Source organism: Hippocampus comes, unplaced genomic scaffold (assembly GCF_001891065.2).
Source record: "Hippocampus comes isolate QL1 unplaced genomic scaffold, H_comes_QL1_v1.1 scaffold306, whole genome shotgun sequence".
NCBI lineage: Eukaryota > Metazoa > Chordata > Actinopteri > Syngnathiformes > Syngnathidae > Hippocampus > Hippocampus comes.
Window position 1 is genome coordinate 8,924 of NW_017805142.1, and position 11,876 is coordinate 20,799.

General features: G+C 42.1%; 1 protein-coding gene across 1 annotated transcript; it reads left to right on the plus strand.

Moving 5' to 3' along the window:
• The first annotated feature begins 5,469 nt into the window (after positions 1 to 5,469).
• Positions 5,470 to 10,268, plus strand: LOC109514485 (gap junction alpha-10 protein-like). Its single transcript, XM_019867612.1, has 2 exons — positions 5,470 to 6,930; positions 9,875 to 10,268. Exons 1-2 carry the CDS (start codon positions 5,508 to 5,510, stop codon positions 10,198 to 10,200), a joined length of 1,749 nt encoding a protein of 582 aa, XP_019723171.1. The 5' UTR covers positions 5,470 to 5,507; the 3' UTR covers positions 10,201 to 10,268.
• Positions 10,269 to 11,876: the final 1,608 nt, after the last annotated feature.

The window sequence follows — 11,876 nt, forward strand, 5'->3', positions numbered from 1 at the left end:
CTTTGGAGGTGGTGTTAGGTTTAAAAAAGGTTTGAGAAGCACTGGACTAAGAGGCTTTTAGATGCCAATACTTCACAGACAGAAATGTCACAGATATGAGTGGCTTTTCCTGAACCAGAATAGAATTGAGCATTTCTTTATTGTCCTCCTTCAGACGCTCTTGAGTTGTCCCTATCACAGTCCTCTCCCGCTGCACCAGTTTTCCAGTCACAGTGAACGAGGGACTGCAAGGAACATAGAGGTGCTGGCAGCTGTCTCACTAACATCAAGATTTTTCTGTAAAACACAAACTACAACAACCGAGACTCAACTGAAATCTATCAAGCAAGAATGGAAACGATTACCACCTCCAAAGCTTCAAAGATGTGCATCCTCAGTTTGCAAACACTTATTGGGCTCTCTTGTGCCTAGTTCAAATCCAGCACAAAGCGCACAGGTGGATATTTCCTTGTTGTGGTATTTTGGGAGACACCCACAGGTTGACATGGGCGGTTCACGCCTTTTTTTCCATGACTAGCTTCATGGCCAACGGTAGCGGCTCCTCTCATTCCCTTTCAATTTGGCATGCGAGAGGCGTACTGTCTTTTACATTGCATCGGCAGAAACTGGCTTGATGGAGCCACAAAGTACGTTTGCAGGGAACTGCAAGCAGACTGACCTGCATCTGCATGGCTGGATGATGTAAAGTTGGCCCAGGCTGTCACAGATCACGGCTGTGAAGTGGGCACTTGGAGGGCTTCCTTCCAACCCTATCGTTAGTGTCCGTGTTTGAACCTCTCCCATAACTGTGCCATGACCAAGGAGCTCGATTTTAGATCTTATAAGAAGAAGAAGAAGAATGTATTTAATGAATTTATTTTTAGAAGGATTCAGAGGGATCCGTGCGGGCTGTTGTCATACAGGTATTTTTGAACGAAATAGGATGAAATCCACTACCCTGTCCACGTAGCTTTGAATCTGTCTCCATCCACCTCAATCAAATTCACAAAATTTGCATTAGACCAGGGCGATACGGTGGTCAAGCTAGTTAGAACGTCAGCCTCACAGTGCAGAGGTGCAGGGTTCGATTCCGGCTCCGGCTTTCCTGTGTGGAATTTGCATTTTCTCGGCTGGCCTGCGTTGGTTTTCTCCAAAATTCCAAAAACATGTGTGGCAAGGTAATGGAACACTCTAAATCAAATGTCTCAAACTTAATTTACCTGGGGGCCGCTGGAGCTAAGGTCTGAGTGAGGCTGGGCTGCATCAGATTTTCCCCAAAAAATGCATTTATGAAAAAGAGAAAAAAAATGGACTTTTTCAGTGCTTTGGCTCCGGTTTTCCTCAAGAAAAGCTCAGATAAAACATTACACTGTTCTCAAATATCGTAATTTTTATTTTACTACACATAATATGATGGGAAAATGAATAAATAAATATGATCTAAATAAATAAATAAATAAAGAAATCAAAGAACATAATTTCCGCTGGTACCAGATCAGCTCAGGGTCCTGCGCCTGCATATGACATCGAGCACGGCACAGTTCATGATTGGTGTAAGGTCAGAAAACATGGAAACACAAAGTGTTTGTGGTGGCCGTTTAATATTAAATTCAATAAATCAAACATTTAACAAAGTTCGAAAAGTTCAACTCGTAGCTAGCATGGAGCAAACGCTAACACGGACACATAGCTATCGGCCTTCGAATTAGACAGACGTAATTATTTAGCATGGAGGTAGTGTGAACACATGCTGCATCCATATCAAACTCGTGCAGGCCGCAGGAACATTAAGCTTTCATATCAAGGCGGGGGCCTCAAACTAGCGTCCGGGCTGCAATTGGCCCACGAGCCGCGAGTTTGAGACCTGCTCTAAATCACAGGGGGACAGATTTGGCCATATCATTTTGTGTGGCCCGCGAGAGCAAATCAAGCATTTCAACTTTTTCATGATGCTTGCTCAAGTCCGAACCAAAATTTTCAAATTGTCATATGTATTCCATCATAACAGAGATATTGCAAGCATTATCTCATTACATATTTTTTACATTAACATAAGCAATGGCTGAACAAACCATTATTCTTGACTTCTGATTTCAAAACTAGTTATCCACCAATTTGTTGCGCACTGAATATGTAATATGTGGAGGTGTTTAAACATTGACACGGTTTCATAAAATTCAGTCATGATGGCCCTCTCAGGGAAACGTAACTACAATGTGGCCCGCGACAAAAATAAGTTTGACACCCCTGCTCTAAATTGTCCCAAGGTGTGACTGTGAGCGCAAATGGTTGTTTGTCTATGAGTGCCCTGCGATTGGCTGGCAAGGTGTACCCCGCCTAGTGGCTGAAGACAGCTGGGATAGACTCCAGCATGCCCCGCGACCCTTGTGAGGATAAGCGGATTAGAAAATGGATGGATGGATGGATGCGTTCGACCAGTGGTAATGACCCTTTTTTGGCCCACCGGTCCGGTTTGATGTCAGACAATATTTTCCGGGACCATCCTTTTAGGTGTGGCTGATAAATACAACAAAATAATATGATATGACCTGCGTGAAAACTGGTATTTTCGAAACGTAATAATAAACACGAATCATGACGGCCTGTCTGGCCGCAATACCCACTGGTCAGTATGGTAACATTTAAACGTGCCTTCAAAATAAGACATTCCACAAATACAAAGTGCATGAAAAATACGACACACCATCGCCACATATTATACAGAGTGGACTTGGTACTGTATGTAGGAATCTTCTGTTGAGATAAATCTTTACTTTAAGTAGGACTCCTGAGACTGTGTATTAAATGTGGCTTTCTTTTTCTTAAAAGTCGAAGGTTCCTATTCTGACTCCTGGCTGGGCCTTTTCCCCTTCCCAAAGACTTTTGTGTTTTACTCATTTTGCTCGCTCCTGGATTTCATTTTAGCGGTAACCAATCACGTGACCAAGAAGCACACCTTGACCTGCGTCAAAAGTGACATACCGTAGACGAATGTAACAGAGAATCCGGTAATTTTTCTAAATAAAACATCTTTCGGATTGCGAAATAAATGAAATGGTAGTAATATAAGTTATTTATTCTTTCTGTGCGGCCCGGTACCAAATGACCCATGGACCGGTGCCGGTCCGCGGCTCGGGGGTTGGAGACCACTGTGTTGGACCACCTGCGCCACAGCTTAGACCTTTTTCCAGCAGGTGTAAAGTTTCGTCCAATTTCAAACCACTGGTGGAGGGAGAAATGTGGTCATGATGACAAATTTAAGTCAAACTGTGAAACATAACGCAAGTGTTGTCATGGTTTATCATACTGTCATGCTTTTGTGATGGATTGGGGAAGCATTAATTCATGCAAGATGATTAGAAACCAAAACTCACTGTCAAAACACCAAATGAGATAATCAGGCACAAGAAGTGCAGTTTGTTTATAGTGACAAAGTCAATTTCTGGAGTTAAACCCGATTGAGTTTCATCTGCTAAATTGGAGAAGGAAAATGTACCCGCTGAAAACAAAGAAACAAACACACTGTGTATCAGCCCTGTTTGTAAATATCTGGAATTAAAAGGGATGATTTGTCTGAGTTCTTGTGGGCAGGTGGCAGGAGAGGTTGATTTGGACTCATGTAAAACACTTTGAGCTCCATTTTAAATTTGAAAGGCTATTTTGTATTGCTTTGGTTTGATCTGTTTCGACGAAGACAAAGGTTGTGTCTTGGGATACTTCTGAGTTTTTCGAGATACAAGCCATTGATTGGACAATTTTTGTCTTTGACTTGCGAAGGCACACTTGAGATACGGACCCTGTATGGTAGCAGGCGACCCAAGTCTCTTCACACAACAAGAGAGTGTCCAATCCTTCCTTGTAACTTGTTGCAAAATGATCCGTCCAAGAAACTTCCTTTTGCGAGATGCTGTTGTGTGTCCTCAAGAGGCTGCGTGCCCAAGGTGCGGAGGTACAAATGATTGACAGACTATCCCTTTTGGCCAGTTTTGTCGCTCTGAGACAACTTTTAAAACAAGAGGCATATGAGGGGGCCAGAAGGCATGGTTTTTGTTTTTGTTTTTCAAATAATCATTTTAATAGCCTTCTCTTGTTAAGTCATACAGCCAATTTTAACATACACGACAAATAAGTTTTCTTTTTTGGAAACTGCAAACTCCACCTTGAATGCTAACATACAAAGGGAAACTCCATAGGCCCATGGGCTAACAATAAGCATCCACGTGGCAGTGTTGCTAACCTTTAGGCACCAAACATCTGAAGCACCTCATTTAGTCAGATAACAATACTTAGGGGGATATCTTATTTATCCTCTGCAAAGAATGACTATTATTATTGTCGGCGTGAGAAACCGAGAGAGAAGCTGAATCTCCAGTACAGTATATCCACATGTCAGCCCGCAGGTAGCCAAAGCGCACACACCAAAGTGAGCAGCAAATTGTGCAGTAAGGAGTAAGTCTGACAAAAACTGTTCAATAATTTTGAATTTCATGTAGATATGTAATTACTGTACAAGGTTATATTAAATGTGTTGAGTGTTGTTTTTTTTTTCTCATTGAAAAACACATTACAAACATTGACTGCTTTTTCTGGGGGGGCCTGGAAACGATGAATGGCATTTCCATTCATTTACAAGTATTTTGAGTAATGTGACTGGTCCAGGAACAAATTAAACGCTTATCTCAAGGACACTGTATTGACTTGCCCATTTAGTTGGTAGATTTGTCACTTTGGATCTGGACAATCCATATGTCCGTGATGTCGATGGTTAGAGTATGTCAATGTGTGAATTTTTTTATGAGAGTGCGAAATAATATGGGTAAACATACCGGCTTCGAGAATGATATAGTGAAGGATCACTATATCATACTTCATTTATCGCTGCTTTTTTTTTTCCAGAGTACTGTATTCAGAAAAAAAATGGTGAATGACTCAAAGGTTTTGACCATGCCTGTACGCATGATTGAGGTGAGTGGGTGAGAGAGAGAGCGAGAGAGAAAGAGAGAGTGAGAGAGAGAGATGTGGGTGATTGGGCTTCAAATCAGCAGCACATCTCTCTTCGCCTCCTCCTCATCAATACCGATTAATTGTCTTATGATAAACACATCGGCTGCGCGGGGATAGCTGGCCAGGCGTTAGCTGGAGGCTAACGGCGGCTACACCATCAGCGCGTAAAGTGAAAGCCACCTTCTACACCACCAGCACAAGTCTCTTTGCCTCTCAGAAGGCAATGCTGATGAATGTTAATTAGTGTATAAAGTTTTATAATTAATGATTGAAGTAAATATGTGTACTGCTGTAGTCTTTGTCTGAAATATATTAAGTATAAATACTATTTACATATTTTAAACATGCTGGTACCCACATACAATTACACAAAAATTCCTTCGCGGTTTTTCTTATCCCGCCCCCCATAAACCCCGATAAGTTAGGGATCACTGTACTGTACATGTAAAAAGGCTGATCAAGATCTCTATCCCTTGTCTCTTCAGCTCGAAGACATGTGGCAATAAAGTGGTGAGGACCTTACGATGGGTGACTGGAACCTACTGGGCAGCATCCTGGAGGAGGTCCACATTCATTCAACAATCGTGGGCAAGATCTGGCTCACCATTCTCTTCATTTTCCGCATGCTAATCCTGGGGGCAGCTGCTGAGGATGTATGGGATGATGAGCAGTCTGAATTTGTCTGCAACACTGACCAACCAGGTTGCAAGGCAGTCTGCTATGATCGTGCCTTCCCCATCTCGCTTATTCGCTTCTGGGTCTTGCAGGTCATCTTCGTCTCTGCACCCTCACTGGTCTACATGGGCCATGCCCTCTACTGCATCCGAGCACTAGAGAAGGAGCGCCATAGGAAACGGATACAGCTGAAGGAGGAGATGGATGAAGCAGAATTGCCACTGGATGAACATAAACGAAAAGAGAGGGAGTTGAAGAAGCTGGATGAACAGCGAAAGGTAAAAAAGGCACCTCTTCGAGGATCCCTCTTGAGAACCTACATCATTCATATCCTTGTACGCTCTGTGGTGGAGGTGTTCTTCATACTTGGACAATACATTCTATACGGTGTCCAACTTGACCCGCTGTATAAATGTGAAAGGATGCCTTGCCCCAACAGTGTGGACTGTTACATCTCGAGGCCCACCGAGAAGACCATTTTCATGGTTTTCATGATCGCCATTGCTGGTGTCTCGCTTTCTCTCAACATTCTGGAAATATCCCACCTTGGCATCAGGAAAATCAAAACGGCCCTCTCTGGAGAGAGATACATGGAAGATGACAGTTTAATTTTCAAGTCCAGGAGGAAGGTTTCGCTGTCACATCATTGTGTGATGAGCAATGCGTCACCTTACAATGGACCTTTGACACAGACCTTCAATGTAATACCAGAAGAAGACGTAAAGCCTCCTCATTACCCCGGGCTCAAAACGAGCCACGGGGCTCCGAGGAATGACAGCTCGGCTCATCTGGGGCACATCCAGACCAACTACATCTGCCCCGAACCCAGAATACAATCCACTCACAACTATGTCATTTCCCAAACTCATCAAGGTCCAGAGGTACCCACAGCAATAGTGGACAACCATCATGGCTTGGACACGGTGGTGTCTGCAGCAGAGGGAAGTGCATCAAGCCCTGGCAAAGATACCCATCAGAGAGAGCACAGTGATGCCAGCCATTTCGAGGCTTTTCCGTGTAGTCGCGCTAGACGGCCGTCTTCTACGACAAATCTGGAGGATGACCGCAGAGACTCAGTGGGGAGTGAGGTCCTTCTACCCAAACCTAGAAAAAACAGTTTCATGTTCAGACCACCATCTGAAAGCTTGTCATCAGTCAGTCGTTCCACAAGTTCCTCCTTACATTCCTCAGAAGAATCAGATGAACTGGGCTCACTGCAGGGCGACATGCTCATGATGCCGCCTCCCGGGGGGCGAAGAATGTCAATGGCAAGTAACACAGACCACACGTATCGCATGTTGAACTCAAATATTTGAATCTGAATGCCAAGTGTGTTATTTAGAGTTTCAATCAGTGTCATGTAGATGATCAAAATTTATGACGGCCTATGTAAACAGGAAAACGGGAACAACTCTGACTGAGATTACAGGTTGTAAATCAAGGATCGAGCATGAGAAACACATTTCATTTAAAGATATGGGAGGCTAGATTAATTGATTTAAATGAGTGGTGGACTGAAGAGAAATGGCATTGTTTGGGGCCGTGGCGGCAGGCAGCTCGCCCTGAAGCGGCCGTTGGAGGATTCAGGAAATGCTGACAAGCAAAAATAACGGTATAACATTAAATTTGTGATGTTTCGGGAACAAAGACTTCGTAACAAATATTTTTGAGGTGAAAAGTGAAAAAGAAATGATTAAAAGATCCTCTGAAGTGAATTCTGAGATTTGTTCCCCAAAATAATTGGTCCCCAGTATTGTGCAAAGGTGCCTAAAAATGATGATGAATTCAGGTTTGGGAGCGTTACTTATCAAATGGATTGATGGATACTGTTACGAGTTACCTGTTAAAAAAATGTCATTTGTAACCTAATCCAAGTACCATAATATTAAAGTAATGTAATATGATTACTTGTAATTACTTTTGGATTACTCTATTATCACATATGCAAATGCAGAAAATAAATAAAGAAAGAAAACCACTACAAATTAAATTTGTATATAGCGCATCCACTGGAATTCCACTCACTCAAGATTCAAAATTTTGACCAACATTCTCACTGTTTAATGTGAAAATGCCGATGTATAATCTGACAAGATCCTTCCCATTGCTCATCCAATGAGACAAAGAGTGGCTCGAATGTCCTTTCTTCACTTCCACTTGTACAAAAAAATTCTCTCATAATATTAGGACTGGATCGCAAAACATTCACTTTTCCTCCCCACAATATCCAACTTCCTTCTTATGAAATGGGGACTTTTTATCATGAAACATTCTCATTATGAAATTACAACTTAAACATCATTTTTGTTTATTTCTTTTCAGTTTGGCCCAGTGCTTCTTTTGCATAGCGCAAGATAGATAGATAGATAGACAGAGAGAGAGAGAGAGAGAGAGAGAGAGAGAGAGAGAGAGAGAGAGAGAGAGAGAAATGAGCACAAGTGAGCAAGCGAGCGAGAGAGAAGCAGAGAGGAGAGAGAGAGAGAGAGAGAGAGAGAGAGAGAGCGAGAGAGAGCACAAGCGAGCAAGCGAGCGAGAGACAGCGAGAGAGAGAGAGAGAGAGAGAGAGAAAGAGAGAGAGAGAGAGAGAGAGAGCGAAAGTGAGCACAAGCGAGCAAGCAAGCGAGAGACAGCGAGAGAGAGAGAGAGAGAGAGAGAGAAAGAGAGAGAGAGAGAGAGAGAGAGAGAGAGAGAGAAAGACAAACAGACAGACAGACAGAGATTTGGCAGCCTGGTGATCGACTGGTTCGTGCATTGGCCTCACAGTGCAGAGGTATCGGGTTCAATTCTAGCTCCGGCCTCCCTGTGTGGAGTTTGCATGCTCTCCCCATGCCTGTGTGGGTTTCCTCCGGGTACTCCGGTTTCCTCCCACATTCCAAAAATATGCATGGCAGGCTGGTTGAACACTCTAAATTGTCCCGAGGTGTGAGTGTGAGCGCGGATGGTTGGTTGTCTCTGTGTGCCCTGCCATTGGCTGGCAACCGGTTCAGGGTGTACCTCGCCTACTGCCTGAAGACAGCTGGGATAGGCTCCAGCACGCCCGGTGACCCTTGTGAGATTAAGCGGATCAGAAAATGGATGGATGGATGGATAGGTGATGGATGGATGTATATGAATATGGATATACAGTATACTGTATATAGATGATTATGTCGTCCATTGACTGCAGTCATGCTGACTGACTGCGCTACATTATTCTTGTGGGCTAAAGCACAGTTACAGATTTGAACAGGAGACCATTATTCAATTTGCAATGCTCACGCACCACTTCAGTGCAACCTTAATTATAAAATTCAATACTCAATGTGGCTTGATATCTGTAAAGTTTATCTTGGTTTACAGACAGTGTTTACATGCTTAACAGGGAGTCTATAGAGCTGTATTATCCTATAACTGTGCTCTTTTCTTCCACAGAGTGTGTTTCTGGATATTTCATCAATCATGAAGAAGTAAAGAGAGTGGGTGAACATGCAGGAATTGTGTTGAACACCTCAGCACCATCACAAACTGGTTATCAAGGATTCATCCATCAACAACGATGCACAACTCAAGTTTTATGGGTCTCCAAGTGGACAAGAGTCAGTCATGTTGACGCTGCGTCTGCACATTTGATAAAATTTGGTATTTGGGATGAGAAGCACCTTAAACTGCTTCTATGTGCTCACGTAGCGGGATTGTACTTTTTTTTCTCTTCCTCTGGAGTCTTTCTCTGTGTTGAACAAACAGTGTGGATTTTAAAGCACATTTACAAAAGGATGTTTGACTGCTTCTGTAGCCTGGACTATTTTTTTTTCTAAATGAGACTTACTTATAAGCCCTTTGTAATTTTGTCCAAGCATTTACATACATTCGATCCATCATAACTTATTAAAACAAATGCTTCCTAATGGCTTCTCAAATGGCAAAGGCATCAAAATACACACAACACCATAATTATCATGCTTTTTTTGTTTTATTTCTCAACAAAAAAATTTGCCTTGACAAAAAAGTTGGTTCGTCTTTAAAACATGGTTTCATATCAAATAAACGTGACAGGTTTCACATTTTCATAAACAAACAAACAAAAAATCTCTAAACTAAACGTGTCATTTGAACATTCAGAGGTACAAAATGAAATCAACAACGCAGAATCTGCATATAACAGTCATGTTGTATGTAGTCAGAAAAAAACACGTGAATGTACCACCAAAATCTACAAATACAATAACGTTCGAATTGTAAAAAGTTAGAAACAACTCCACAGAAACTACATGTCTATCATACAGTTCTTACCCACAAAAAGAGGTATGCGGAATTATCCAGGTAGATACGTTTTTTAAGTCAGTTCAACTGAGGTTTTCAGAAATCCCCAAAGCCACAATCCGAGAAATAAGTGAATCTGCTGAATGGACCCCGATTGGTGTACTTGGTTTCTATTCCACCCTGGTTTGTCACCACCAAGAGAAAGGCAAAAGACAGAGCAAATATTTGAAGGGTTCACAACTTTTGTGGGAGCTGCATTCAAGAGGCGTTAGCCGTTCCCAGTCAAACGTGTTTTGTGGATGACATGAATATTGGTATGGCACACCACAGTTAAAAAAAAAAAAAAAAAAGGAAAGAAATACTGCCCTTTTAAAAGCAATCAAAATTCAGCCTTTTTTTTTTTCAAGGCTGATTTAAGAATGATTACAGAAACCGTTGGGTGCGCCCAGCCCCCTCGAACATTGATCAAAACACAACGAGAACAGGAATGCACAGAGAGGGCCCTGCGAGTGTTTTGTTGAAGGACTCACAATGTTGTTTCCAATTTTGTGGCAGCAGTTGCTCTTTCCCGACAGTAAAATGTGACTTAATAATCAACGAGAAACAGATGGGCTCAAAGCAGACATCGAAACGAGCCATGGCATCTCCAGGGCGCAGAAACAGTACAAGAATGTGAACTTAAGTATTTCAGAAGCACCAACTTAAATTCTCCATTTTAATATTCATCAAGTGCAATTTGAGTTCATTTTCTTGAGCTCAGTCAAGTTATGACGACATCGGTTTGGAGTAGCGTCGTAATTGTCGTCTGTATGGAGAAGCAAAATTGGCTAAATGAAATAAAGGTATTCTGGTGTTTTAGCTTTTACCTTCTTGTGTAAAGAAAACGACAACAACATAGATACTGACAGTAATGTGTTCATCCAATATCTACCGCTTATTCTACCGTCCGTGGTGGGGACGGACCACCAACTCTTCTCATTGCAATTTCAAAACAGAAAATGCATTTTCAAGTGAAGCACAAGTGCTTCATTTGGATTGACTGATTAGATTATTTATTGTCTGTTGAACAATCGTGTTCTCCATATCTACATGAGGGAAGATGCACGGCAATAGTTACAGGTTCCCTTTTTACGGTGGCCTCAGCTCGGGCATCCAAGCATTTCATGAGTATCATGAAGCAACTGACATGAAATCTCATCTTCAACCTTAGCTGCACTTGTCAGATTTGTTATTTTACAAATTCATCAACATTTAACTAACTTAAGTGTTAGCAAAAAACAAAAAACAAAAAAAAAACCAAAAAAAAAAAAACGCTTTTCTATTTGACTTAATAATGGGGTAGCAGTACCTTCACAAAAAAAAACCTAAAAACGCAATACAGTAAAATTGTAAACATGCTCACTCGTCTTCAGAAAAATATTACAACTTACACGTGACTAGTAAATCAAGATGTGTCATCACATGAAATTGTCAACTATAGCAACCCCCCCCACCCCCTATCTATGTCATTTTACCTACAACAGAGATGTCCAACTATCCAGCCTGCTTTTCGATGTCTCACCTGATTCAAATGATCGGGATTGGTCATCAGGCTCCTCAGAGCTTGCTGATGAGTTGATCATTTGAATCGGGCGTGTTTCAGGAGGGAGACATCGAAAACAGGCTGGATAGGGGCCCTCCAGGACCGGGGTAGGGCATCCCTGACCTAAACCGGACTTAAACCCCAAATAAATAAAAGTTCACATTTAGGAAGTCAATGATACACTTATGATATGAAGCTGATCCATATCTACTCTGAAAAACAACCCACAGTTCCAAAATGGTAAACCTTATTGAGCTTTACAGGGTCCTACCGGGGACTTGGGAACAGTTGATTCTAACTGCAGTGTGAAGCAGAATGCTTTCATTTTACTCAGTATCTACAACTGCCGCGATTACGCCCTGAAACCATTCAACTATTCAATCGGGACTAAACACGC

Coding starts and splice junctions, on each gene's coding strand:
- LOC109514485 (XM_019867612.1), top strand. CDS start 5,508: ATGGGTGACTGGAACCTACTGGGCAGCATCCTGGAGGAGGTCCACATT. Junction 6,931..9,874: donor GCGAAGAATGTCAATGGCAA/GTAACACAGACC, acceptor CGTTCGAATTGT/AAAAAGTTAGAAACAACTCC.